The following is a 27,882-nucleotide window of genomic DNA, read 5'->3' as shown; positions in this document are numbered from 1 at the left end:
CCCCCCCCCTCGCATCAATGAAACAAACTTTTGCTTTTCACAGGAAAACAGTTGTGACTCCGTTTGCCAATAGAGATGCCATGAACCTTGAAGCAAACATGTTCAATACTGTTGGACAGTTGCAACTACCCATGAGTCAAACATATGATCTGTTTGCCTATAAGCAATCTGCCTCACGTAGTTGTCAAGCAGCTATAGAACCGATTTCCCAGTCACCTTACACCGCTCTCTCTCACGTTCCTCTTCTCAGCGGGGCTTCCTTGCGATTTCACACTATCTGTCCCGGGACTGCAAGTAACGTCAGCATTTTCGCGCAGCAAACAGAAACCTCTAAAAACTAGTTTCTGTTTGCAGCGTGAAAATGCTGACGTTACTTACAGCCCTGGGGGCAAATAGTGTGAAATCAGAAGGAATCCCCGCTGAGAAGAGGCACTTGAGAGCGGCATAAGGTGACTGGGAAATCAGTCTAGGTGTGCAATAACTGTGTGCTAGGAGAGTTGGTTTTCTTGTGGTGGTATAGTTCCATTTCCTTGCATCGGTGGGGGGGGGGTTGATTTTGCACTATGCAGGAGATGATTCTACACAAGGTCATCATGGATGTTCAAAATCACGTAATTAAATGACATGAGGGTGGAACTATGTCACCCATAAAACTGTGCAAAAATGCACACACATCCAATAACATTGATAATGCAGACTTAAACACCAAATGTTAAAACTTCTTTTAAAATAGTACTTATTTATAATCACTGGCTGATTGATCCGTTTGCTCACAAATGATTTTTATTTGAAACATTTTTTAGCTGACTTTATTTGTGGGGCTCAAGGCTGCTTACAATTTATTTATATGTTTGCCTATTGAGTGGTCTCTCTGGGAAAGGGTGGAAGGAGCAGGACTTGAACACATGAACTCATGAAGCTGCCTTATACTGAATCAGACCATTTCTCTTTCAAGATCAGCAGAGTTGGCGCGTGGGAGCTGGCCAAGTAGACAGGGTAGACAGCCACCTCTCCTCGCTGCCTGGCAGTCTACCTCCTCGGACCGCACTGCGCAGGTGCCGCCCAGCCGCTCGTCCCCCCACGCAGTCTTCCCGAAACTTGGAAAGCCTGGGCGAAGTCATGGGGAGGAGTGACAGTGAGTGAGCTCAGAGATCACCTCTGAATGCGCCTGCTGCCATCTTGATCTTGCCAAGGTTTCCCGAGACTCAGGAAGCCTCAACGAGGTCATAGGGGACGTGGCAGAGAGCATGCTCAGAGCCCGGCTCTGAATGCACCCGCTGCCGTCCTGATCTCACCATAGCTTCCCGAGACTCAGGAAGCCTCGGCGAGGTTGTGGGGGGTTGTGGCAGTGAGTGCACTCAGAGCCCAGCTCTGACTGCGCCCACTGCCACCCCAACCTTGCCCAGGCTGGGGATGGGGAGTGGAACTCTGCCTGGGGTGGCAGAACCCCAACACTGGGCCTGAAGATCAGTACTGTCTACTCAGACTGGCAGCAGCTCGCCAGGGTCTCAAGCAGAGGTCTTTAACATAAGAACATAAGAGAAGCCATGTTGGATCAGGCCAATGGTCCATCAGGTCCAACACTCTGTGTCACACAATGGCCAATATATGTGTGTGTATACACAGACACACACACACACACACACACACTGTGGCTAATAGCCACTGATGGACCTCTGCTCCATATTTTTATCCAATCCCCTCTTAAAGCTGGCTATGCTTGTAGCCGCCGCCACCTCCTGTGACAGTGAATTCCACATGTTAATCACCCTTTGGGTGAAGAAGTACTTCCTTTTATCCGTTTTAACCTGACTGCTCAGCAATTTCATTGAATGCCCACAAGTTCTTGTATTGTGAGAAAGGGAGAAAAGTACTTCTTTTTCTACTTTCTCCATCCCATGCATAATCTTGTAAACCTCTATCATGTCACCAAGCAGTCGACATTTCTCCAAGCTAAAGAGCCCCAAGCGTTTTAACCTTTCTTCATAGGGAAAGTGTTCCAAACCTTTACTCATTCTAGTTGCCCTTTTCTGCACTTTTTCCAATGCTATAATATCCTTTATGAGGTGCGGTGACCGGAATTGTACACAGTATTCCAAATGAGACTGCACCATCGATTTATACAGGGGCATTATGATACTGGCTGATTTGTTTTCAATTCCCTTCCTAATAATTCCCAGCATGGCATTGGCCTTTTTTTATTGCAATCGCACACTGTCTTGACATCCATCACATTACCTGCTGCCTGGTCCTTTCATCTGGATATTGAACCTGAGACCTTCTGCATGCCAAGCAGATGTTCTGCCACTGAGCCACAACTTCCATTGACTGTGAGAGAATGAAACACTGCCAACTGCATTGGTCTGCACCATTTGACTATATAATCACTAACAAATAGGCTCAGACTACTCATGAAATCTGAAATGATCAGCAAAAAGTCAGTTCCCTGTTCATGAGCCAAACCATAACTACTTGTAACAAAAAGAGCTAAGACAACTGAAGCTGAAAGTGCTCCACTAAAATGAAAGTCAATTTGTCTTTAAAAATCCGTATGTTCCCTAAACACAGAACAGTTTTAAATTTCTTTCATTTCAGAATCTTTTTTGATTCAGGTCTTTTGGAACAGAGTGTACTCCATATTCAAAAGCTGTTAAAAGGCAGCCTTTATTTATGAGCACCAACTTGCTCATTACATTGCAAACTCTCACATGAAAGGAACTCACACCCTTTAAGAGTGCATTAAAATACCCTTATTGAGATTTTGCAATATGTCCACTTATTTAAACACAGTCAACTGGGTAAAACTTGATGAGTAGCTAACATGAGATTTTTGCCAAACTGAACATCAATTGCATCAGGCCATGGCAAAAGGTTCTTTTATCTTGTTTATAAAAAAAAAAGCATTTTGGGAAGTTGCACTTCCATCTTCATCAACTGAAAACCTGAAAAACAAGCAGGCAGGTTAGCAACAAATGATCACACTCATTTCCTGTAATAATATTAGCAGAAGTATGCTGCTTGCTCTCTGTGAGGTAACACGGCGTGTCCTGTTCAGGATGACTTTGCCTGTCCTCCAGGCACACCCAAAGGGCAAGGTACACAATAATGACCCATCTGTTCACTGCTGGCAACTAGCAAACTTCTAATGAAGACAGATGTAGGTCACCTGGTGCAAACACGCTGCAGGGTGCTAATGAATCCTCCTAATGGTCACTACCTGCCATTTTTGACTGATTGATGATCAAAAGGGTTAAGCTTGAAAACCAAAGATGAGCACTATAGCCAATCATCAGTCTTATGGCAACATCTCCTTTACTCTGACACACTTGCTCTTCCCTGTCATATAAGGGGTATTTTTATTGTTTTTATTGCTGTGTTGGAAGTATATAAAATTCTCTAACTATGTAAAAACAACTGTCCCCTGAATGGACTAAATGTGTCATTCTCTCAAAATGAATTTTTAGATAAACCATGCTATATCTCTGTCCTTCCTAAACACCCAGTACCTAAAGCAAACCAATCCTATGATTTAGCTAATATGGCCACCTCTACTGTTTGCCAGTATGTCAGCAGCACACATACCATTATTGTAGTATGGTTTATTCAGAGGTCATTTAGAAGAAAAAGCTTTCCAGGAACTCATTAGCATAACTTATTTGCATAAGTTATTTGCATATGCCACACCCCCTGGCATCACCAGACATGTGTCAGAAAGCAATGCCAACCGCTCAGGCTCCACCCCAAAATCTCCAGGTATTTCCCAACTCAAAACTGGCAATCTAGAGAAAAATTACTTCAAAAACACAAAGAAAACAGTCAAGATATTAAATGATTTCAATATCACAAACATTTATGCTCGGCCCCCCTCCAGTCTGCGGCCCATCCCAAGGGTGACAAGTAGTAGGACCAGGAGTAACCCCCCTCCGTCATTGGTGTTATGCAACGCCAGGTCCATCAATAATAAGACCTCAATTCTCCGAGAGTTTATGCTCGAGCAGAATATGGACCTGGCTTGCGTGACCGAGACCTGGATCCGGGAGGGTGATACAGTGGCCCTCTCGCAAACAGCTCCCCCAGGTTACTCGGTCTTCCACCAATCGCGGACTAGCGGGCGGGGGGGAGGAGTGGCATTATTTGCACGGGAGGCTTACTCCTTTAGGGCGCTCCCGGCCCCAAAGATTGAGGGCATTGAATGTGCCGGGCTGGCGTGGGCGGATGAAGAGGGGTTGGCGATTTGGCTGGTGTACCGTACGCCTAACGCACCGGTCAACGCCTTACCGTCCCTGCTCGAGGCGGCGACAGGCTGGGCGCTGGAGCACCCAAGGCTGATAATCCTGGGTGACTTCAACGTTCATGCCGATGACCCGTCCTCCAGCCAGGCGACGGACCTAGTGTCTTCCATGGCGACACTGGGACTCTCTCAATTTGTTGCAACCCCCACCCACCAGGCCGGACACATGTTAGACCTGATCTTCGCGGCCGGGATTGTAGTGAGCGATATAACCACAGAGGTAGTGCCATGGTCGGATCACTTCGCCCTCAAGGCCCGTGTAAATATGCCCCCCCGAACCTGTTTAGGCGAGGAGCCGATTATGGCTCGCCCGCGGAGCCAAATGGACCCGGAACGGTTCCAGATGGCTCTGCGGGACTCCTGGCCCTCTGGCGACTCCCTTGATGGCCTGATTGAGACCTGGAATAGCCGGCTCTCTAGGGCCATCGAGGAGATCGCACCTCGGCGCCCTCTGCGACCTCGGATTAAGCTGGCTCCGTGGTACACCCCGGAATTACGCCAGCTGAAACAAGGCCTTAGACGGCTAGAGAGGCAATGGCGACGCACTCGTGACGAGGCGACTAGAACATCTTATAGGAAGTTTATGAAGTCCTATGAGATGGCAATCAAGGCCGCAAAGAAAACATACTTTGCGGCTAGGATTGCATCCGCAAATTCGCGCCCAGCCCAATTATTTAGAATAATTCGGAATTTGACTACATTGCCTCAAGGCAATTCTAAAGCTAAGGAATTGGAAATTGGCTGCGAGGCTTTTGCGAAATTCTTTGCGGATAAGGTCCAATCGCTCCGCCAGGACTGCCCCGCCAATATGGAAGCAGTAAGTGGACTCGAAGCCCAATGCGTGTCTTCTGATTCAACTCTGGATTGCTTCGACCCGCTCAGCTTGGAGGAAGTCGACAGAATTCTTGCCACTGCACGTTCCACGACTTGCGATCTGGACCCTTGCCCCTCCTGGCTAATTAAGGCCTGCCAGGAGGAACTAAGATATCCTATACGGGATATTATAAATCGATCCCTTTCAGAAGGTGTTTTCCCAACACCCCTGAAAGAGGCATTGGTCCGCCCTCTCCTGAAAAAACCGTCATCAGACCCGGCCGAATTGGCACACTACCGGCCGGTCTCAAATTTGCCCTTTTTAGGCAAAATTATTGAGAGGGCCGTGGCAGTGCAGTTACAGGAATTTCTGGAAGACGCTTCCGTCCTAGACCCATGCCAGTCCGGCTTCCGCCCGGGCCATGGGACAGAAACAGTCCTGGTCGCCCTCATGGATGACCTCCGACGGCAACTGGATCGAGGCGGCTCGGCAGTATTGCTGTTGTTAGACCTATCGGCGGCGTTCGATATGGTCGACCACCGGCTGCTGACCCGCCACCTCGCCGACGCAGGAATTCGGGGGCTAGCCTTACAGTGGCTCTCCTCCTTTCTTGAGGGTCGGGGACAAAGGGTGGCAATTGGGGGGGAACTGTCTCAGAGGTACCCACTTCATTGTGGAGTGCCTCAGGGAGCAGTCCTCTCCCCGATGCTGTTTAACATCTTTATGCGCCCCCTTGCCCAGATTGCACGGAGGTATGGGCTGGGTTGCCATCAATATGCAGATGACACTCAGCTCTATCTATTGATGGGCGACCGGGCTGGTGATGTCCCAGCAAATTTGGACCGGGCATTACAAGCCGTGGCTGACTGGCTCAGGCTGAGCGGGCTGAAGTTGAATCCGGCGAAGACTGAGGTCCTTTGCGTGGGCCGCGGCGGACCGGGAGGGGAGACTACTTTACCGGCCTTTGACGGTGCGCCACTGGTACCGGTGCGCAGAGTCAAGAGCCTGGGAGTGCTACTGGAGTCCTCCCTATCAATGGAGGCCCAAGTAGCTGCCACTGCTAGATCTGCCTTCTTCCATCTTAAGAGGGCGAGGCAGTTGGCTCCCTTCCTGGAGCACGTCGACCTAGCAACTGTGATCCACGCAACGGTCACTTCGAGGTTAGACTACTGCAATGCCCTCTACATGGGGCTGCCCTTGTACCGAACACGGAGACTCCAGGTAGTCCAGAACGCGGCGGCCAGGCTGTTGGAGGGACTACCACGGTGGGAGCCTGCACGGCCTGGGCTGCGCAATCTGCACTGGCTGCCGGTTGTCTACCGTGTTCGCTATAAGGTGCTGGTTATTACCTTTAAAGCCCTATATGGCCGAGGACCTGCCTACCTAAAGGACCGCCTCTCCCCATATGTACCCCGGAGAGCACTGAGATCTGGTTCCCAGAATTTATTAACAATCCCTGGGCCAAAAGAAGTTAGGTTGAAGGCCACTAGGGAGCAGGCCTTCTCGGTGATAGCCCCTCGTTGGTGGAATGACCTTCCAGAGATGGTGCGAGCCCTGCGGGACCTGAACCAATTCCGCAGGGCTTGCAAAACATTTCTTTTTCAGTTGGCATTTGAGACATCTTGTGGTATTTGAGACAGAACCTGATTAACGAACGAACAGATACTTAGCCATCTTATATACATCAGGACTATATCATTTTAGCACCTATTTTATATGTTTTATGTATTTTAAATAACTTATTTGTAATTAATGCTTAAATTGCTATGTTTTATGCGAATCATGGGACTCCCATGTCTGTTATATTGTTTAATGTGAATAATGGGACTTCCATGTCTGTTAGCCGCCCTGAGCCCGCCTAGCGGGGAAGGCGGGATATAAAAATAAAATATTATTATTATTATTATATTATTATTATTATCAGAGCGCATGCATGGCCTGTCAAGTTACTTTTGGGGAAAAGAAAGATGGGGGACAAATGACAGGAAGAGATAGAGGAAGGAAGGAGAGGGGAGGGGAGGTGAGAGAGAGAGAAAGGAGGGGAGAGAGGCTTCTCAGTCTGCACTCCACACACAGGAAAATTTTTTGGCTGCTAAGTTTGCAATAGCTCTTGAAACCAACCCTTTTCCGGACAGTTTTTTTTTAGTAGTGACTGGGACTTGCCACTTCTTTCTGGCTAACACCATTTTTCTTTCATGGTTAATTTTATTTTGCATTAATTTGATTGGCCCAGTAAAAGGCCTTACATTGATTTTATTCTTGTTTCTGTAATTTTATTTTTCCAGTCACAAGACTAGGCTGTTTTAGTCTGCCTTTTTCTCATACTGATCATCACAGTGGTGATTGTTTCTTCTTTACCATTTCACATTGCTTCAACATTGTTTGTAAGCTCTATATGCCCTTCCCATCCTATCTCTTGGAGAGACAGGGCAGCTCACTTCCTCCATAAAGGGGGGGAAAGCCCTCCATCCTCTCTCCCAGGCCTCTCCAAGACTGGTGAAGGCGCACTCACAGCCAAGGCAGCAGAGCTAAGCAAGGAAGGCAGCTACAGTTTCTCCGGCCTTCTGGTTCCGCTTGTGGAACTCGATGCCCCTGGTTGTGCATGTTGGCCGGGGGCAAGAAGTGGTCGGTCAGCTTCTCCACAATGGCCTTGTAGGTAGCCTCGTTCAGTGTTGTCGGCGAAAGGAGACTCTCCACCAGCTCTAGCGTGTCCTCACTGCAGACGCTGAGCGGGAGATGCTTCTGGTGTTCCTCATCCGTGATTTTGTGGTAGAGGATGAAGTAGTTCAGCCTTTTCTCCCATCTCTCCCATCGCTCCAATTGTTCAGGGTTGAACTCTTGGATGTACCCCTGTGAGCTGGACATCCGGGTCATGTTGGGCCCCAACATTGGGGGTACAGCGGCTGGAGGCACAGAGGAGCTGGACAATGCTGGAGTGCTCATTCTCGGTTCCTGGCCTGGTAACCGTTCTCAGTGTGGCGGTGCGGTTCACGGAGCTCGAAGCAGCTGCTGCAAGGTGTGATGTGCTGCCAGTTGCTAGTTCGCCTACCAGGATCCCACCTTCGTCGCCACTATAATATAGTGGGTTCTATGCATTGAAGAGGCAAGGTGGCAGTGATAACAAGCTTTTTATTGAGTACAGCATACTAGGTGGCTGCACTAAGACTGGAGAACAGGGCCCGCTATATAGAACACTGGGTTCCCACGCTAGCATGTTATTGGATCATTCAAACCAGCAGGGGACCTGTGATTGGAGCAGGGCAGTCTGGATTTGGATCCTACTGCCCATTGTTCCTAAGTTCCCAAGCTCAGTCCTTCAGGCTCCAATGAGCCAGGCAGGAACACCATTGATGACAACACTGACTCTCATACATAACAAAAACATTTTCCCTCCTCCATTACTTCTTTTCCTTCTCTGAAAGCCTCCATAGCATCTCAACTGTCCTTTATCTGCCTTCCTGTCTTCATCTTTCTTTCCTTCTATACCTCTGCAGTTTGGTGTAGTGGTTAAGTGTGCGGACTCTTATCTGGGAGAACCGGGTTTGATTCCCCACTCCTCCACTTGCACCTGCTAGCATGGCCTTGGGTCAGCCATAGCTCTGGCAGAGGTTGTCCTTGAAAGGGCAGCTGCTGTGAGAGCCCTCTCCAGCCCCACCCACCTCACAGGGTGTCTGTTGTGGGGGAGGAAGGTAAAGGAGATTGTGAGCCGCTCTGAGACTCTTCGGAGTGGAGGGCGGGATATAAATCCAATATCTTCTTCTTCAGTCTCTTCCCAGGAAAATTCTGGCCGAGTTGCTTAGTGGGGACTGGGTCCAGTTGTGCAGTGGAGAACCTGCAAGGACTTGCAGGGAACATCTCATTTTCCCTGTAGCCCTCTTCCCACACTATGTCCTCTTCCTCTCCTTCTGGCAACACCCACATCCTTACCTTCCACTGCTCCCTTCTTTCCTTCTCACTCACTTGTTGTTCATTTGCCCCTCATATTTAGACATACTTATTTACTACCTTTATACCCCACACACACAAAGGGGACCCAAAGCCATCATTCTTCTCTCCTCCTCTTCCCGTGGGGTAAGTTAGATGGGGAATGTGCAACTGGCTCAAGGTAACACCAGTGAGCTTCCATGGCAGAGCAATGATTCAAACATGGATCTCCCAGATCTTCCTTGGAAATTCTAATCACAACACCACATTGGCTTTTGTGAGGTGGCTGCTGTTGAACTGTAGCAAAAAGCCAGGCCTATGTGAGTTGGGTGATAGCAAGTCACCCAGTAGTTGTTCCTGGCCCTGGCCCAATGAGTCTTTCTGCAAGGGCCAAAAGAGCCCTGGAAAGGGAACTGCCCCATCCTCTTTCTTTTCACTGACAGAAGCCCATGCCTTGAAGGCTGGCAACACTGTTCAGACATTCACACTCAGCTAAACAAGGGAGCAGCTTTAAGAAATGAATGCCACTTATTCTGGGGATTTCTAATCACCTAATGTTTGTTTTTGTTTTAGATTTCAGATTTTACAGGTTTACATTAATATCTGTCTTGTCTGTTGATAGTTCCAGTCTGCAGGTTTAAATACCCATGTTGAGATTAGATTTATTGATGCCACATAGAATAAAAGAGTGGCTTACAAGAAACGACATGAAAGTTAGTAAAAACCCAAAACAAAAAAGCCAACAAAATCAATCTTGACATAAGTGAAACAAGAGTTATCCTTTAAACAAACCAGAGAAGACAATTTCCAGTCAGAGAAACAATTTTGAAGGATAATGACATCATCAATCAAAAACAACACAGAAAACCATGAGAACCTCTTTGGGAATGCACAAAACATTCATGATGCTGCTACCAAGGCTCTACCTTGTGACTTCCTTTACAACAATTACTGTAAGGCCCTCAAAGAAGGACCTTCAAAGATGACTTTAGTATCCAGCTAGGTCCACAAGCGAAACTGAGATCCTTAATGTAATCTGGTGCCAAACCATTTACAGCTTTAAAGGTCAATATCAACACTTTGAATTGGACCTAGCAACCAATGAAATTGAAACAAGAACAAAAAAATATGCCACTAGTCATGCAGCCTTCAAATGCACAGAAGCCCTACTTAAACAAAACAGATGGCAGCCATATTATTCTGTACTATTGTCAGAACCCAATGTTGATAATCAATGCTATTTTTGTAGGAAAAGTCCTGCAGGAACTCATTTGCATAGTAGGCCGCAACCCACTGACAGCACCATTGTCTCACACAGGGCTTTTTGTAGAAAAAGCCCAGCAGGGACTCATTTGCATATTAGGCCACACCCACTGACACCAAGCCCATTGGAACTGCGTTCCTGTGTGTTCCTGCTAAAAAAAATCCCTGTTGATAATATTCTATTAAAAGAAGTGGCTATTCCAGGTATGTCTTTCCTGGTATGCAGGGCCAGTGCATGGGAATAAGCCAAGTAGACGGCTGCTTCGGGCACCACTTGGCCCTCTCCCCGCTGCCGTCCATCCCTTCCCCACAACCGCCCACTCACCACCGTTCGCCTCCTTGTGGCTGCCCACCCACCGCCGTTCACCACCTCATGGCCGGCCACCGCCATCCCCTCCTTGTGGCCGACCACCATTTGCTTCCCCACGGCCGCCCGCTGCCATTCATCTCCCCGCCCACCGCCATTCGTCTCCCCGTGGCTGGCCACCAGCCTCCTCTCCCCACAGCTGCCACCACTCTTCCCTCCCTGAGGCTGCCCGCCACCCGGCCAGCCGCCACCTACTTCTCCGCACCCCCGCCGCCGTCCCCGCCCCCCCATACCAGCTCCCGGCTCGGCAAAGTCCAGGGGGGCATGTGCCAGTGACATCATTATGACATCATTGAGGTATGCACTTTGCACGTTCGGAAAAAATATAGGGGGGGCGGAGGTCAGGGGTTCGGCCTAGGGGCGCAGGCACCCCTAGCCCAGGCCTGCTGGCATGACAGTTAGCATATATAGAACTTCACCCACTCTTTCATCTCAAATGTCTTCATGCTGAAATATACACATTGAGCACAGACAAGGGCTTCACCATCTCATGAACCAGTACAGCTGACCATCTCCTTGAAACAGAGGTTGGGAGAAGGGTAGATAAGAAATTATCCTTGGGCAGTAACGAGCAGACACTAGTAGATTTTAATTAATTTAGGGTGGGGGAGATATCAGAACAAAAGAGACAGGGCAAAATGTAAGGCCAAAGTGTAATCCAAATAAATAACTCTATTTACATAATTCAGGAGGCCATAATGTCTTCTTAGTAATTTCTATTTCTTTACTTTCCTCATCAGATCCAAACAATAAGAAACATTAATGCTGCAAAACAAAGGTCAATTTTCAACCAACCTACTGTAAGCCCAAGCACAATAGCCCAAGCACAATTCAGCTGCCTATATCCTCTATAGCAGGGGTCCGTGGCCTGTTAGCAAATGGGCCATGAGTTGTATAATTATTTCATTATATATCACAATGTAATAATAATAAGATTTATTTATTTTATGATTTATATCCTGCCCTCCACTCCGAATCTCAGGGTGGCTCACAATCACCTTTATCTTTCACACAACAGACAACCTGTTAGGTGGGTGGGGCTGAGAGAGCTCTCCCAGAAGCTGCCCTTTCAAGGAGAGTTCTGTGAGAGGTATGGCTGTCCCAAGGCCATTCCAGCAGTTGCAAGTGGAGGAGTGAGAAATCAAACCCAGTTCTCCCAGATAAGAGTCTACACACTTAACTACCAAACCAAAATAGTGCACAATTGTATAATCCCGAAACATGCCCCATCCCACCCCAGTCCATGAAAAAAATTGTCTTCCACAAAACCAGTCCCTGCTGCCAAAAAGGTTGGGGACTACTGCTCTATAGTAATCTTAGACTATATTAAATTTCAGGTGGAGTGTACCCAGTTCTTCTGAATGACTAGGTTGATTTCCTCTACAACTCTTCTCATCTACTATTTGAGCAGTGCAAACAGAAAACTAAGGACACAGAAATTTCAGCTATGAGCTGAAAGACACAAAGCACATTAAGTATACAAGAGCTCTGCAGTTATGAAACGTATATAATGCTAATGAAACACCCAAACATCTTCATGACAAAACCAAGAGAAGTGACTACCAGTGAGTAATATTAAACTGGCTACGTGGGGGCGGGGGGAAGCTGGTATTCAAGATCAAAGAACTCACCATTTCAAGAACTCCCATTTCAAGCTGGGATCAAAAGTATTGGGCATTTCTGTCCCATCTATTTTGAAGAAACATGACACATGATTTCTCAGATTTCAATTTTTCAGAAGATAAATTGGTGCATTAAAATCATAGAGTGTGCATAATTCGCAAAGAGTTCTTTAATCTTTTATCTCATTTGTCCTCACAATATTCCAACAGAGTGCTAACAAACATAAAACAGAATATATATTTTTTTGGCATTTAGATAAATTTCTTGTCTAACACCAATATATTTTCTGTCCATGTAATCCTTTATATCTCAGGGTTTCAGTCCTGTCATAAATTATTTTTAAGTACTGCAAAAAGCAACAGTTGAATGGCATTACCTTCTTTTCTTCCTGTAATACTATTATTTCATGATACCGAGGAATGCAGAGGTCGTATTTTTTCAGGCCTTCCTTCTTGATGTTGACATTCTCATAACACACAGCAGTTTCCCTTTAGAGAAAGTTTGGAGAGATTTATGAGTCACCCCCTTTTAAATGCCTGAGCATCTCCTTATGCACAGCGAAAGCTCTCCCCCCTCCCAATCCATTCAATGATTCCATCAGAAGCAGCTGCTCTTTGCAATAACAAACAAGAGACTGGACTGCCCACTAATACGAGGGCTTAAACTTCTGTAGTGCTATAGCCTGAACTTAAAAGAATCCATGCCAAGGGTGGCTCATCTCTTTCTCATATCAACATTTTCTTCCAAAGGTTTTGTTGTTGTTGAATTATGTCAACCCCACAGGGTTTTCAAGGCAAGAGAAGTTGGGGTGGTTTGCCATTGCCTGCCCCTAAATAGCAGCTGTTACCGGCAATGCTTTGAGTCTCTTATGTTTAATGGGGAAATTAGCTAAGAGACTTGGTAGAGCGAATTAGGAGTGAAGGATCTTTGCTTTCAATTATACAGAGTTTGGGTTTTCAGCCAAGAATAGTCCAAGCAGTGGTATTTTATAATGTTTTACTCAAGTATGTAATAAAAGGATTCACACACACAGGTATACAAAACAGCACTCAAGAAATTAGGAAAAATACAGGTTATCGATACAGGAATTGAAGGGTCGTTAAAGCAGGTAATATTCACCTGATCCAGAAGAGGAGACGTTCATTCAGTGGAAAATATAGAGAGAGGGACAAGCACAACCAGCGTGACATGCCCTATAGACCCAGTTATAGGAGTAACGGGGGGTACAGACTGCAAATGGCGCCCTACAGAATGCACACCAAAATGGGTTTTTGACCCATATTACATAGGGATCCGACGGATGGGGATTGTTAGTTACTGAGAAGTCCTTGATGGCCCGGTGATGGCTTTCTCTAATAGATACTTCATTAAAACAATAGATCGGGAAATCCATGTATTTAGTAGAACGATGGGCTCGGACATGACTCAATGGTTTGTTACCGGTTTTGGCCAACACTCAGGAAGGGACTTTTTAGGAAAGACAAAGACCTTGAGTGATAGGATGGGTCTAATCATGAATTTGAATAGAAGTGGCAGGGTGGAGATGATGGGTCAAAGGAAGAGACTACTGACAGGTAGTAGAAGATCAGAGTGAGAATGACACTTACCAGCAGTTCCCATGTTATTATGCATCCTGTTTGGGCGGAGGTGTGAGAGGGGGAACTAGGTGAGATTACACTGAGAGACAAGCTTCAGGCGCCAACCAGAACAAGCTCTCTGCTGGGTCCACTACACTTTAGATGGAGTGTTTTCTTGGCCTGTTTCTGGTCAGACTCCATTTTGTTTCCAGGAATAGGAGACCCACTCTCTATCTAGGCACTGAGGTACTCCATTTTATCAGGCAGCACCTCTCATTAACACAGCCCTGGACTTCCTTGGAGGCCTCCCATCCAAATACTAGCCAGAGTTGACCCTGCTTAGCTTCTGAGATTTGATGATACCAGGCTAGCCTGGACTGCCCAAGTCAAGGCTGCCAGAGATCAAATATAACAAAAATATAGTCAAGGATATCAGAATGCTGTATGCCCACTGTACATGGGAAATAATGTTTCACACTGACATAACAAGTTCCTTCTATAAAGCTGGAACCAATTATTCCTTCTATTAAATTTTTTTCAACTGATTAAGTCTTTCTCTATCACAAGATAATTTAAGGGAGCCACTGGATCCACTCACACATTTTAACCACAAATGTAATACGACAACTTTTTGAGACAGTGAAGTTTCTCAAAATTCCAGCACTTAATAAGTCTGCATGGGCCTGAAGTTTTGAGTTGTGCAACCTGATCCTCAAACTGCGCCCCCCCCCCCCAAATCCTTCAGGTTATTTTTCCTACCTGTCCCAGATATTGTAAATGAGCCAAGTTCAAAGAAAAGCATCTGGAGGAAGGCTGTGAGATAAACAAGCAGCATATAGCTAGCATTCACCACTCCTTCCACTACAGGAAAGCCCACACACTTTTGGCAGTCTGCAAACTATGTAAAACAATTGTTCAGGAAGGCATTTTTACAAAGGCAACAAAATTCAAGAAAATGCTTCAATACAGGGAATGGGAAAGTGAGCTATACATTATCTGTCTGCTGTATACATTATCTTGCTCTCAGTACTGTTATCTACCTGTGTAATTCCAATTTTTGACATTGTTAACATATGCTGCCAATATTTCTGCCTACTTTTCAGATTTCTGTAATCATAGTCCTATTCCTTCATTTATCAGATGTCTTTCCTTATCCGGCCTTTAAATAGCAAAGCTGTGGGAACAGTTTGCCCCCACAACTCAGTTGTTTAGACCAAAAGCAGCTGAGCCACGGGGACAGCCTATTCCCACAGCTCAGCTGTTTAAAGGGACTTCCTTGGGCAGTAGGAAAAATGCCCCCACAGCTCAGCTGTTTCCCATCTAAACACAGCTGAGCCCCACAGAGTGAACTTTTCCCATGGCTCAACTGTTTAAAAAGGCTTTCATAGGCAGCTAGCACTAGGGGCTGACTGCCAAAGAAATAAGCCACCTGGAGCAGACTGCTTGACACAGCTCAGCTGTTTAAAGGGGCTTTCTTGGGCAGCTAGACTCACAGGCTGGCTGCCCAAGAAAGCCCCTTTAAACAGCTGAGCCACTTTGAGCAATTCACTCTGCATGGCTCAGCTGTTTAAAGGGGCTTTCTTGGGCAGTCAGGGGTTTATACTTCTGCTTTCTGCTCTTCACAGACTGCCACAAACTGCATCAAAATTCATGAAATTCATTGTGGTTCTTCAAGTTCATGAACATTTCTTCACGAACCATAAACCCGCCGAAATTTATGACAAACTTTAGTTCATCAGCTGGCTCGAGCCCACCCCTACTGCTAAAATTCCTTGTTTCAACATCTAACCTCTACTAAAACCATTTCAACATTTCTACTATCATGCAACAAAACTTTTTACACATGCTACCTTACTGGCCTGGATAGCCACTGCCAGTCTGATCTCATTAGATCAAAGAAGCAAAGCAGGGCCAACCCTGGTCAGTATTCAGATGTGATACCACGAAGAAATATCACGGTTACAACACAGAGCCAGACAATGGCAAACCACTTCTGAACATCTCTTGCATTGGCAAGGGGAAAAATGTATAGTTTAACTGAGGGGAAGACATGCGTAGAAGATTTATCTAAGCATAATCCCCCCAAACTTTAAGAAGTTTTATACCGCCACAGTTTTTGTCACAGTTATCCTCAAATGTCCTCCTTGAATACGTTCTGTCATGTTTCAAAATATTTCACTTCCAGTAATGAATGGCGAGGATACAGAAACCAGGATGTGGGCCAGATAAGAATTTTAATTTTAAAACAAGGAAATTACATACTGAGTTACATCATAGTCTGCAGGTCCAGGGCCCTCACGTGGCTTAAACTGATGTCTCTTGCCTGTCAGGTTTCCAAAATGAGCTCCTTTATATTTGACAGCAACAGCAGGATCATTCTGAAAGAAGGGGGAAGAGAGAAATAAGGTATTTAGCTTGTAACCCATACTTTCACTAATACAACTAAAGCAAGGATTTGAATACATGTCTCCCTGGGCTAAATTCAGTACTATCTATCCCACACCAGATTGGCATGGTTCAAATAAGTCAGGCATAGGTCTGATATGTGGAAAGATCTTTTTCACATCTGTTAACTTTGTACCACTATGCACACAAAACAAGGTGCTATGTATGAACTCAGGCATTATAAAGCTATGTGGGGGGGGGGGGTTTCCACTTAGTAAGAGGATTTGTACGAGGAAGCCAAGCCATTCATAATAAACACAAGTACATCAATAACAGCATCTTCCAAGACCTCAGCACCATTTTCATCATTAAGACCAATGATCCCACAAAAGCCAGTATGTACATCTATGAATGATGGTGGGCTTCAGGGTCATCCCTTATCCATCATGCCCTTCTCTGTCCTGCTTAAGCTTGCAGAGTCCCAGAACTAGAGAGGAGAGGGGGTCTGCAGCACTATGGGCTGGATCCAGCAGAACATTGTAACAAGGGGCTGGCAGAGCAGAGGTTTCTCGTCCTTCTCTAAGTAGATTGCTGTGTGCCCCAAAAACATACAGCCAGCTGCTAGGGGGCTGTGAAGCATGAACTTGTCTGCTGGATCCAACCTCATTTGACTTTGTCTAATGTCCCATGTTATTATGACAGAACTGTATCTTATTAACTGCCCAGATAAAAAAAAGCAAGACTGTCTATAAAAAAGGAACAAATATATCCTATGTACAGAACCCCGTGGCGCAGAGTGGTAAAGCTGCAGTACTGCAGTCCTAAGCTCTGCTCACAACCTGCGTTTGATCCCGGTGGAAGCTGGGTTCAGATAGCTGGCTCGAGGTTGACTCAGTCTTCCATCGTTCCAAGACTGGTAAAATGAGTACCCAGCTTGCTGGGGCGGAAGTGTAGATGACTGGGGAAGGCAATGGCAAACCACCCCGTAAAAAGCCTGCCATGAAAACACTGTGAAAGCAACGTCACCCCAGAGTCGGAAACAACTGGTGTTTGCACAGGGGACTACCTTTACCTTTTTTATATCCTACATACATTTCATTATTTTTGATCTCTTAATTTCACACTTAAGCTCTAATACTTAAGTCAAAGTTCAATGGATATTCCTATCAACATGAGCAAAATGGCAATATTCAACAAATTGGATTAGGAATGCAGGTGGCATAGAAATGGGTCCTCACCCTGAAAAATACGTTGTACCACTATTCCAAAACAACTCTTGCAAAGCATGAGATGAAATGTGGGATGGTAAGCCAAGAGCATTTGTTCCCACAATACATGCACTAAAATGGCCAGCAACTAAACACTCAATACTGATATTTATATATTTGAGCCACAGTATTCGGGATTCAAATTGTATTGAATTAATGAAAGCACAACTTCAGAATCAAACTCTCATAACTTTAACTTATTGCCAGGCTATCTCTATAGTTGTCTGAACTACAGCTAGACGTTCAGAACCACAGTAGTACAGACCCCTGACTAGATGTGCTGTTCTCTTGCCTGAGTTAATGTAAATTAATAAGCATATATTTTATTTTATAAATTAATAAGCATATATTTTTATATTAATAAGCATATCTGCAAAGGTGCTGACCAAGAGCCTGATGGCTTTTCTGGTCCCAGTGTATTCATAGAGGGGAGAAGAAAGAATGTGAAACATGTGTGACATTTTGATAGATCCAAGTGGGCAGCCGTGTTGATCTGAAGAAGTTGAACAAAGCAGGAGTCAAGTTGCACCTTTAGGACCAACCAAGTTTTATTCAGAAAGTAAACTTACGTGTGCTAAATACACACTTCTTCAGACAAGGGGAACAGACATTGCAGGTTGTATCTTAAATGCTGTATCTCGTTTCATTTTTTATTTTAAAAAGTTAGGAAGATCCTGCATACAGTGTAACATAAGAGCTAATTTTGTTGTGAACACATGATCAGCAGCAAACTTCCTCTGTCTACCACAGAGAAAGGGTCACATTATGAAGCAGTTCATAAAACTCCTTAAGGCCAGAGATGCTAATATTACATGAAGGGAGCTTTGACTCTCAAAAGCTTATACCCCAAAAATCTTGTTGGTCTCTAAGGCGCTCCTGGACTCAAATCTAACTGTTCTACGGCCAGCCAACACACTATGCTCTGGAAAAAAAAATTCGCAGTAATGGGACTATACCACCATCTAGTGGTTACTGAGGAGAATTATTTACCAACAACCTTTAAGGATAACCACAGCAGCAAACAAGATCAATTCTTCTTAAATATCATTTTTAATGTGCTGTGGGTCCAGCTGGTAGGGCCTGGATCAATCTATCCCATGTCCACCTTGGACTATAACTCTACCCTAATAGAACCCATTTTCTGTTTCAGGCTCAGTCTTAACAGACCTTCTAGTGAGGGCTACAGTCAGAATTCAGCTGGTGGGGGGAGACCATTAGTGAATCCCCCCCACCCAGTAAAATTATTCTCAAATCAGGGAAAATTCATAATCCAGCCCTCTCAGAGCTATGTGAGGAACGCAGAAGGACATCAAAAAGTAGGATCCCCCTAAGTAATGCTTAATACAGGTCAGAACCTCACCCCTAACTCAGCTGAGAGTGGGCCTCTGATTTACCCATGTTTGGGGAAGGCTGACACACAAAGAACTGAAAAACAAAAATCATGTTTGGGGAAGGCTGACACACAAAGAACTGAAAAAGGCAAAGACTTCTGATCACTAACTGCCATGCCCAAGTCTTGCCCAGGCTCAGCAATGGGCGGAAGAGGGAATCAGAAGTCTACTTCTACCTGGTCAGCTGGCAGTCAGCTTCTAACCCAACCATCTCCCCACACACACACACACACACACAAAATGCTGTGTCTCAGCAACAGGCTGGTATGCTGCATCTTTTCTAGGTCTGGGATATCAGCAGCAGACTCTCAGCTGATAAAGGAATCACCTTCTGATTCTCCCTGCCACACTGCAGGAAACACTGCTGTCTCCCAGCAGGGCTGGGACTCAGCAAAATTTCCCATGAGGGAGATCAGAAACTGACTCCCAGGATCAGCTAAGTGTTGGATTCTGAACAATCTTGTTTGGCATTTTGTTGCATTGTGATGTCTAAATGTAGTTACAGTTGCATTACTTATATGCACAGAAAAAGTCTATTGCAATAATTCACCTTACAATAGATTTCAAAATTAGAAATGACAGAGATTTAACTAAACTTATTTAACAAATCTAAGCTGATAGTAAATTAAGATTCCTTCTAGTTATATTTAAGATGCCAATCCTCAAGCAATTCAAGCATCATTTGACATAGCTGAATGACAACATTTAATACATTTTGCAAAAGCCAGATCTGTACTAACAAATAAAATAACGAGTAGTACATATATTGCTTATTACAAAACATGCACATATTATATTTTTTAAAAAAAAAACAGAAAGGGACAAAAGTAGAGCTTGAATGCAGCTAGGCAGATATTTCACACCTTAGCAGAATGAAAGCTGAACTGTACATACTTTGAGAAGTCCCTGAAGCAATGCATCCACTACACCCAGAATCTCTTTTCCAACTGTGGAAAACAGGTGAGCCTCAACAAGCAAGTCAGATAATCTTTCAAAGCATTTGGTCATTTCTGTTACCTGCCTCTCTTGAGAATCCTAGGAAAGAAGACTCAAGATAATTTAAAGGGTAAAAGAAGAGAGAAATGGAGGGGCAGAATGGGGAGGGGTGGTAGTTCTTCCCTTGATTGGCAGTTGCCTCAGAAGTAGACTTCATTAATGACTAGAGAGCAGGGTTTCCCAAACTCCCACCCCCACCCCGGTGGCCCAGTTATTTTTACAATTCTCCTTTGTGGCCCACTAAAATTTGGGGGTGGAGCCAGGAGACTTTGCGGGTGGAGCCAGGAGATAGGAAATGATGTACAAACACGCTTAAAACTCTTGCAGTGTTTTGTTTAGGAAAGGTAGGAGAATAGTGGGATTTAGGGTTAGGGTTCTCAGCCTGGGAAAACATGAAATGGCAGGGCATTTCAAGCTTCTCCCCCCCCCCCCAGGTCTACTCAGATTAGCAATAGGAAGGAAAGAGACAGGGGGAAAGTCAGAGAGAGAGAGAGAAAGAGAGAGAGAGAGAGAGAGAGAGAGAGAGAAAGAAAGAAAGAAAGAAAGAAAGAAAGAAAGAAAGAAAGAAAGAAAGAAAGAAAGAAAGAAAGAAAGAAAGAAAGAAAGAAAGAAAGAAAGAAAGAAAGAAAGAAAGAAAGAAAGAAAGAAAGAAAGAGTAGGGGGTGGGAAATAAAGCAAATAGACAGAGAAAAAGAAAGACTGACAGAAAGAATGAATGAATGAATGAATAAAAGGAAGGGAGGGGGAGAGAGCTGGAAACAAAAAGACAGAAAAAAAGAAAAAAGAAAGAGAAAGGAAATAGGAAGAAAACGGGAGAGAAGGAGTGAAAGAAAGGTAGCGAAAAAGAAAGATAAAAGAAAGGAAAAGAAAACAAAAGAAAAATGGAAAGAAGGGATGGGAGCAACTCACCTTTAAAACTACTGACTTTTTGCACTGCACAGCTTGGCCCCCCCAAGCTCCTCCCAACATCGGAAAGCCCACGGCAGGCCGTGCCGAGCGCCACCCAGCATCGGGAAGCCCGGAGGCCGCCACAGAGTCGGGGCAAGCCTCGCTGAGCTCCTCCCGGCAGCGGGGAGCTTGGAAGCCGTCCAAAGACGCAACAGGCCCCACCGAGCTCCTCCTGGCATCCAGAAGTCTGGAGCCTGCCACGCAGACACGGCAGGCCCCGCTAAGCTCCACCCGGCAGCTGGGAGCCCGGAATCCACTGCGTGGATGCACCAGGCCCCTCCGAGCTCCACGTGGCACCAGAAAGCCTGGAGGCCACCATGCAGATGTGGCAGGACCCTCTGAGCTCCATCTGGCATCGGGAAACCCAGAGCCCGCTGCACACTCAGCAGGCCCTGCTGAGCTCTGCCCAGCAGCGGGAAGCCTGGAGCCCGCCGTGCAGATGCAGCAGGCCCCGCTGAGCTCTGCCCAGCATCAGGAAGCCTGGAGGCTGCCGTGTGGACACGGCAAGCCCCTCAGAGCTCCGCCCAGCACTGGGAAGCCCAGAGCCCGCCATGCAGATGCAGCAGGCCCCACTGAGCTCTGCCCAGCAGCGGGAAGCCTGGAGCCCACCGCGCAGATGCAGCAGGCCCCGCTGAGCTCCACCCAGCAGCGGGACATCGACAGGAGACCCTTGCAACCCGGCAAAGAGCCTTCCGTGGCCTGGTGCCAGGTCACGACCCTGCAGCTATAGAGGGGAAAGAGGCTTTGGTATTTGGAAACTAAGATCACCATCCCAGCACCAGAAGCATGCATAATTAGACTAAGCCTGTTGCACAGGAAGCAAGTAAGAAACATGTGAAGCACCTTCACAAGCATGTTTCCCAACCCTCGATTTAGGATCACATGTCTATAGATACACAAGTATTATTGCAGACATAATGAAGAAAGGAAGAGAAAAGGCTAAAAGTTGCTTTACTGACTACCAAAGGCATAGAGACAAGACAAAAATAATAAAATGCATTTTCATCAAGGCAATTTCTATCTAAAATGCAATTCCAGCTAGGCAATTCGTATTGTGTATGTTAATCTTATCTACAAGTGTGCTACCCACTGCTTTTTGCTAAAGGCCACCCACGGGTGTGCACACATGTGTACATACAGCATGCACAGAGAAAGGGAAAACGAAGAAAGATGTTTTAAGGAGAAACAATGCAGCTAAAAGGGAGTGTAGAAGATGAAGGTGGAGCTGGATTCAGGATTAAAGCAAGGAAACAGCTTCAGAAAAAAGGAAGACTGAATGAGATATTGGCTGGGCAGAACTAGAACAGTGTGGGTAGAGGGGGGAGTACTGCATGGAGCATTTTCTAAACTGCAGCAGAGGGATGGAAAGAGTGCAAGGCAAGGAAACACAACTGGGCACACAAAAGTGATTTTTGGGAGGAAAGGAGAAGATGAACCTGAACCTGTTGCCCGATTCTGAAGCAAGAGCTAAGCTTAAGTACGGCTCCAAGAAACAGGAAGACACCTGCAGGGAAAAGCAGAACAGACAAGCCTAAAATAGTTCTTTAACTCCTAGACATGACCAGATTCTGGTCATGTGATATTACAGAAAGGAGCAAAAATTTTATCACCAGGAAGAGCAAGATTTGAGTCCAGTAGAATCTTAAAGACCAACAAGATTTCCAGGATATAAACTTTGATCGATTCCCCACTAGGCTTGTTCCAGGGTCGAAATTCTTTTTCCCTCTACACTTCCATCCAATATCACACAAGCTGCCATGGGGCCGCGACTTGCCATGCCTCTTTCCCTTGGCAAGCAAGATCCTCTGAAAATCGGTTTCTGCTTGCTGTGGGAAAGAGGCACAGCAAGTCACAGCCCCACAGCAGCTTGTGTGAAATCGGATGGAAGCGTAGTGGGGGAAAGAGTTCTGACGCCAGAACAAGCCTAGTGGGGAATTGATCTCTGACTCCCAAAAGCATATACCCTGGAAATCTTGTTGGTCTTTTAAGGTTCTATTCAGGGTCGTCCCTGCTACTAGGCAAACTAGGTGACTGCCTAGGGCACCAGCCTTCTGGGGGCATTGAATTGGGTGCCTCCCATGAGACTCAGCGACGTTATCAGTGCAGGGGGGGCACCAGAAATTAGCCTTGCCTAGGGTGCCAGGCTGTCTATTGAACTCACATTTCTGTTATAGACCAACATGGCTGCCCTCTTGAAACTATCACCAAGGACTGCTTTGATCTATGACTGAACAATTCCATCTTTGCTAACTGAAAAACCTATTTATCTCTATACATAATGACCTTTGCATTAGCAAATGCACTTCTGTTCATGCAAGGTGGCGGTAGATGTGATTTCTAAAGATTTTCCCCTCACAACCCCCTATATCTGGGGTGGCCAACGGTAGCTCTCCAGATGTTTTTTTGCCTACAACTCCCATCAGCACCAGCCATTGGTCTCCCACATTGTTTCCAAGGGTCAGGCAACCTTCAGAAACAGTTTATCGGATGAGGAAAAAACAGTTATTTAGCTCTATGCCTTTTGCTGCTGAATAATAGCACTGTAGCTTTGATTATTCACAGTGCATAAATTCTGTTTGTGAATTTAGGAAGCCTTCTTTAAACTGGGGAGGGAAATCTTGCTTTGACATTTTCCTACAAAAAAGGGAGGGGGGTGACTTTCTTTGGGTACAGAACTCAAATTTAATAGCAAAATATTTATAACTATTCACAAAAGCACACTGAGGTCAATATATATTTGACATTTACAAAGAACATTTTAACTATTCAGCTCTGCAAGCTATTTTAAAGGTGTTCCAACTACAGGCCATTTGTTTTTCAACTCCGTGGACCAGGATAAAATTATTCCTTTTTCCGTATAAGGCTGAAGCTCTAGGTTTAAAAATAATACCAACTGACTGCTACTTAACTAACCTGTGCATTACTCAGGTAAAATATCCCATCTATAATGGAATTAAAAAGCCTTTTAAAAACACTGACAGACTGAAGAATAAATTGATGCACTCTTAACTCTAAATCACCAAGCTCTTTTTTGCCAAGAAGTGTTGACAATACCAACTTCAAGGTCGCTGTCAGCTTGCTATGTCATTAGCAAATAAAATATGGTTTAATTGAAGCAAACTCAGCAAGGAGGTGCATTATTTTAAGTGAGCATTGCAATATAACTTGAAGAATTACTAATTGCCACTCCCGTTGACAATAAAAATGGATGAAGGTGCTTTGTAACTTTTTTCCCCCTATGACTTTCCCGTAATTAAATATGGAAATAGATTCCATGAAGAATTAAAAGTCCCAGAGTGCATTAATTCCAGCACTAATGGACTGTCTTTCAGGGCTGCAGTGCACAGGTAGTACCCAGCATGTTCCCAACATTACCTAATCTATCAGTGTCAACACTCCTAGCATGAATGCTTAACATGGAAAAAGCAGATTGGGGATTACAGCCTGTGCAACCTCAAGTCGAAATAAATATTTATTGCATCTCCCAAATGCTTGTGCAGAAACTATGCACAGATATGAAATGTCTTAGGAAGGCATCCAGCCACAAGACAATTACCATACAAACCACACATTCACACTATGCCTTAATTTTTAAAAACCCACTCTCTGAATACAAGTGCATATTTCACAGGCCTCTGTTTTAATCAACATAATGCTGCCATTTATAATCTGTCTTTAAATACCCACTCGCTCTTTTGTCAGCCTATTTAGGCATCCTCTTCATATCAGCTGCAAGCCAGCACCGGGCCCTGCAAAGTCCTGTGCCACAGATAGGGCTGCCAACTCCAGGTTGAGGAATACATAGAGATTTTTGGGGGTGGAGCCTGAGGAAGGTATTTGGGAATAATACCAAAGAGCCCCAACTTTCAAAGTGGCCATTTTCTCCAGGTGAATTGACCTCTGTCACCTGGAGATCAGTTGTAACACCAGGAGATCGCCACCAACCACCTGGAGGTTGGCAACCCTGCCCATGGGGGAGTTTATTTTCTTGGCACTCCAGCATCTTCCTACTCCCAACATATCCGAACACTTTTTCCTACCCTGTGCTGTGAGCTCTGAAGGAGAGCTGTCACAATATTTCCCATCTACTAAATCCTAGTTTGAGTCAATCCCTGGAGTCATCATGCCCTAGAGATGAAAAGGGGCTTCAAGACCATCTAATCCAATCAGGGCAGGAAATCCGTATTTTTCTGCCATTTCTCATGTGGAAGTAGTTACTGTGTGCCACTTAGGGAAGCAATGAAATTTGCCACACTCTGCTCACTCGAAATAGTATCTGCAGAACATAAGAACAGCCTGCTGGGTCAGACCAAGAGTCTGCTAGTCCAGTATTATGGTTCTGCTTCTGAGGTTCTATAAAAAGTAACCTATACACTTTGTAAATATTTTGTAAATTAAGTGATCACCAAGATGCCGATAAGCTCAAGATCCAAATATGATCACAACCAGGTCTTTTTTGGTAAAAAAAAGCCCTGCAGGAACTCCTTTACATGCAACACCCCTGACATCACCATTGTTTCACACAAGGCTTTTTTTTAAGAAGCCCAGCAGCAACTGATTTGCATATTAGGCCACACCCCCTGACACAGGGCTTTTTTGAAGAAGCCCAGCAGCAACTGATTTGCATATTAGGCCACACCCCCTGACACCAAGCCAGCCTGAACTGCTTTCCTATGCGTTCCTGCTTAAAAAAAAAAAAACCGTGCAACTGCTCTCTGGCACCTGATATTCAGAAGTACCCTGCCTCTTAAATTAGAGACTTCATTTCGCCAGCCTGGCTAACAGCTATTAATAAATCTATTCTCTGTTAACTAGTCTAGTCCTAGGGGTTACTGGCACTGCCACACCTTGCAGCAATGAATTATGTAAGTTAATTACGGGATATGTAAAAAGACACCCCTGTCCTGAACGTATTGCCAATTTCACTGTGACCCTCAACTTCTGGTATTGTTTACAACCCTCTACAATCTCCCTCCGGTCTCCTCTCATCCTTCTTTCTAAACTAAAAAAAAAACCTCAACGTCTTTACCCCTTCTTCAGAGGAACAGTGCCCTTGATTATTTTGGCCATATTGTTCTGTACCCTTCCTATCTCTATCAGAAAACAGTATTTCAGTTGCACCAGATGTTCATATGAAGGCACTATGATCCTAGATAATAATTTTTAAGCCCTGTCATACTGATAGCATAAAAACGTACCATTTTTACACAAAGCTGCCATTTTCATAAGAGCTACATAGCACATTCCCAAGATCACACTGATGAGCAGTCACCAATTCAGACCACAAATTGATGCTGAGTGCAGAGGAAGCAGTTCCCCCCTCCCAAGTACGTACATCATTTAATATTTACGAAGACCAACTTGAATTCTATTTTGTTGCCTAATTACCATTTTGGTCTTTCCTCTGTGGAGAAATTCTTTGGAATCTCTTTAAAGTATGCTTGGGTCTCCACCATCATATGAACATAAGAAGAGCCCTGCTGGATCATACCAGCGAGGTCCTTCTAGACTAGCATCCTGTCTCACAGTGGATGGTCAACAACAGGGCACAGAGGCAGAGGCCTTCCCCTGATATTACCGCCTGGCTCTGGGATTCAGAGGATTAGTGCCTCTGAACGTGGAGGTTCCCCTGTCATGATGGCTAGTAGCAACTGGTAAGTCTTATCCTCCATGAATCTATCTAATCCCATTTAAAAGCTCCTGTGGTCGGTGCTAACAGACGTGTTTGTAGGAGCTCCGGCTCTGCAGCATCTGTGCTGGTCTTTTTTGGGGGGTTCTTCAGTTGGTAAGAACTCGGTGGTGCCTCTGTTGGAGGGGCACTCGTGCGGAGGAGTGCTGGGTGCTCTGTGCTGGTTTTTCTGAGCATAGAGCCCGTTCAACATATTACTTCAAGCCCGGATAGACCAGACGCCTTAATGGCGAATTAGCTGTGACCACCGGAGAAGGGGAGTAGGCGAAGCGGCATTTGGAGGACAGAATAAATGGTGAAGAAGGGGGGGGGAAGTATATCTGACCCTAAACTGAAGATATAAACGAAGGAAAGAACTTACTAAGTGCGTTGTTTTGCCCCTACTTTCAAGTGGAATCCGACGCTGGGGGGAAAGAGACCTGGTTTGGCGAATGCACAAAGGTAGAAAGCGGAGGAGTGGTGGAGGACTACCTTGGCAGCAAAGGCAGAGGTTGGGAGTCGTAGACTGGCTATGATTGTAAAAGTTTGTGAAGAGCACTGAGACAGAGGAGGTGAAGAAGGGGGGAAAAGAGGAAAGAAGCAGGAGATTTCTGACAATTTAAAGGGAGCCTTCACGAACCTCTTTTCCTCTCCCTTTTCCCATATGCTTGTGCATGGCGATTTTCTTAAAGAGACAGGGAGCTAAATAAAGGCTCAACAGTGGTTATAATATACAGGGTGGAAATAAAGTCACTGGACCTTTGAAATGAGTTAAATCTGAAGATGGGAGACTTTTGATGTTAGTATAGAGTTTCCAGGAACGCAAGGGCGGAGGTGAGGTGGAGAGGCTGGAATTCCGTTGGCAGAGATGTAGAAGAACAGGGATGGATTTACTGAACTGGCTTTTTGAACTGGTAGCAGAAGAGAGGAGCAGAGGTTGAGATTAAGAAGAGGAAGAGGAAGAAAAAGGAGAAGAAGAAGAGGAAGACAGAAGGATAAGCGGTTGGGAAACATTAAGGATTCAAAAGAGACAGTTAACAAATAATTAATGGATTGAATAATTAACTATTGTTAATTTGATTACTGCTGATTTTCTGTATGATTTTCTATATGTAATGAGTTAATGTGAATGTTCAGGTGAAGGGTGTTTGGTGGTAAAGAATAGTAATTTAAGGATATAAAAACCAACTGGTATGTGAGAGTGTTAAAGGAAGGTGATGTATGAATTTTGAGTGAAGTAAGGCGAAGTAGTAGTATATGAATTGGAATTGGGGTGTCAGTAAGACCTTGGATAATAGAAAAATGAGTATGACATACAAGTAAGACAAAATAGATAGGTTAGTCCCACTATTGGCAACTTTAAAACT

General features: G+C 45.2%; 1 protein-coding gene across 1 annotated transcript in view; it reads right to left on the bottom strand.

The window, feature by feature from the left end:
• Positions 1 to 27,882, bottom strand: part of STPG2 (sperm tail PG-rich repeat containing 2) — a 303,935-nt gene that overhangs the window by 255,940 nt on the left and 20,113 nt on the right. The window contains exons 5-6 of the mRNA XM_060247026.1: positions 16,122 to 16,237; positions 12,659 to 12,770 (exon numbers count right to left, since the gene is read on the bottom strand). Coding sequence (XP_060103009.1) covers positions 12,659 to 12,770; positions 16,122 to 16,237 — 228 coding nt within the window. The remainder of the gene's footprint in view (positions 1 to 12,658; positions 12,771 to 16,121; positions 16,238 to 27,882) is intronic.

Source organism: Heteronotia binoei, chromosome 9 (genome assembly GCF_032191835.1).
Source record: "Heteronotia binoei isolate CCM8104 ecotype False Entrance Well chromosome 9, APGP_CSIRO_Hbin_v1, whole genome shotgun sequence".
Taxonomy (NCBI): Eukaryota; Metazoa; Chordata; class Lepidosauria; order Squamata; family Gekkonidae; genus Heteronotia; species Heteronotia binoei.
The sequence above is the reverse complement of the archived record's forward strand: the minus strand, read 5'-3'. Positions and strand labels throughout refer to the sequence as shown.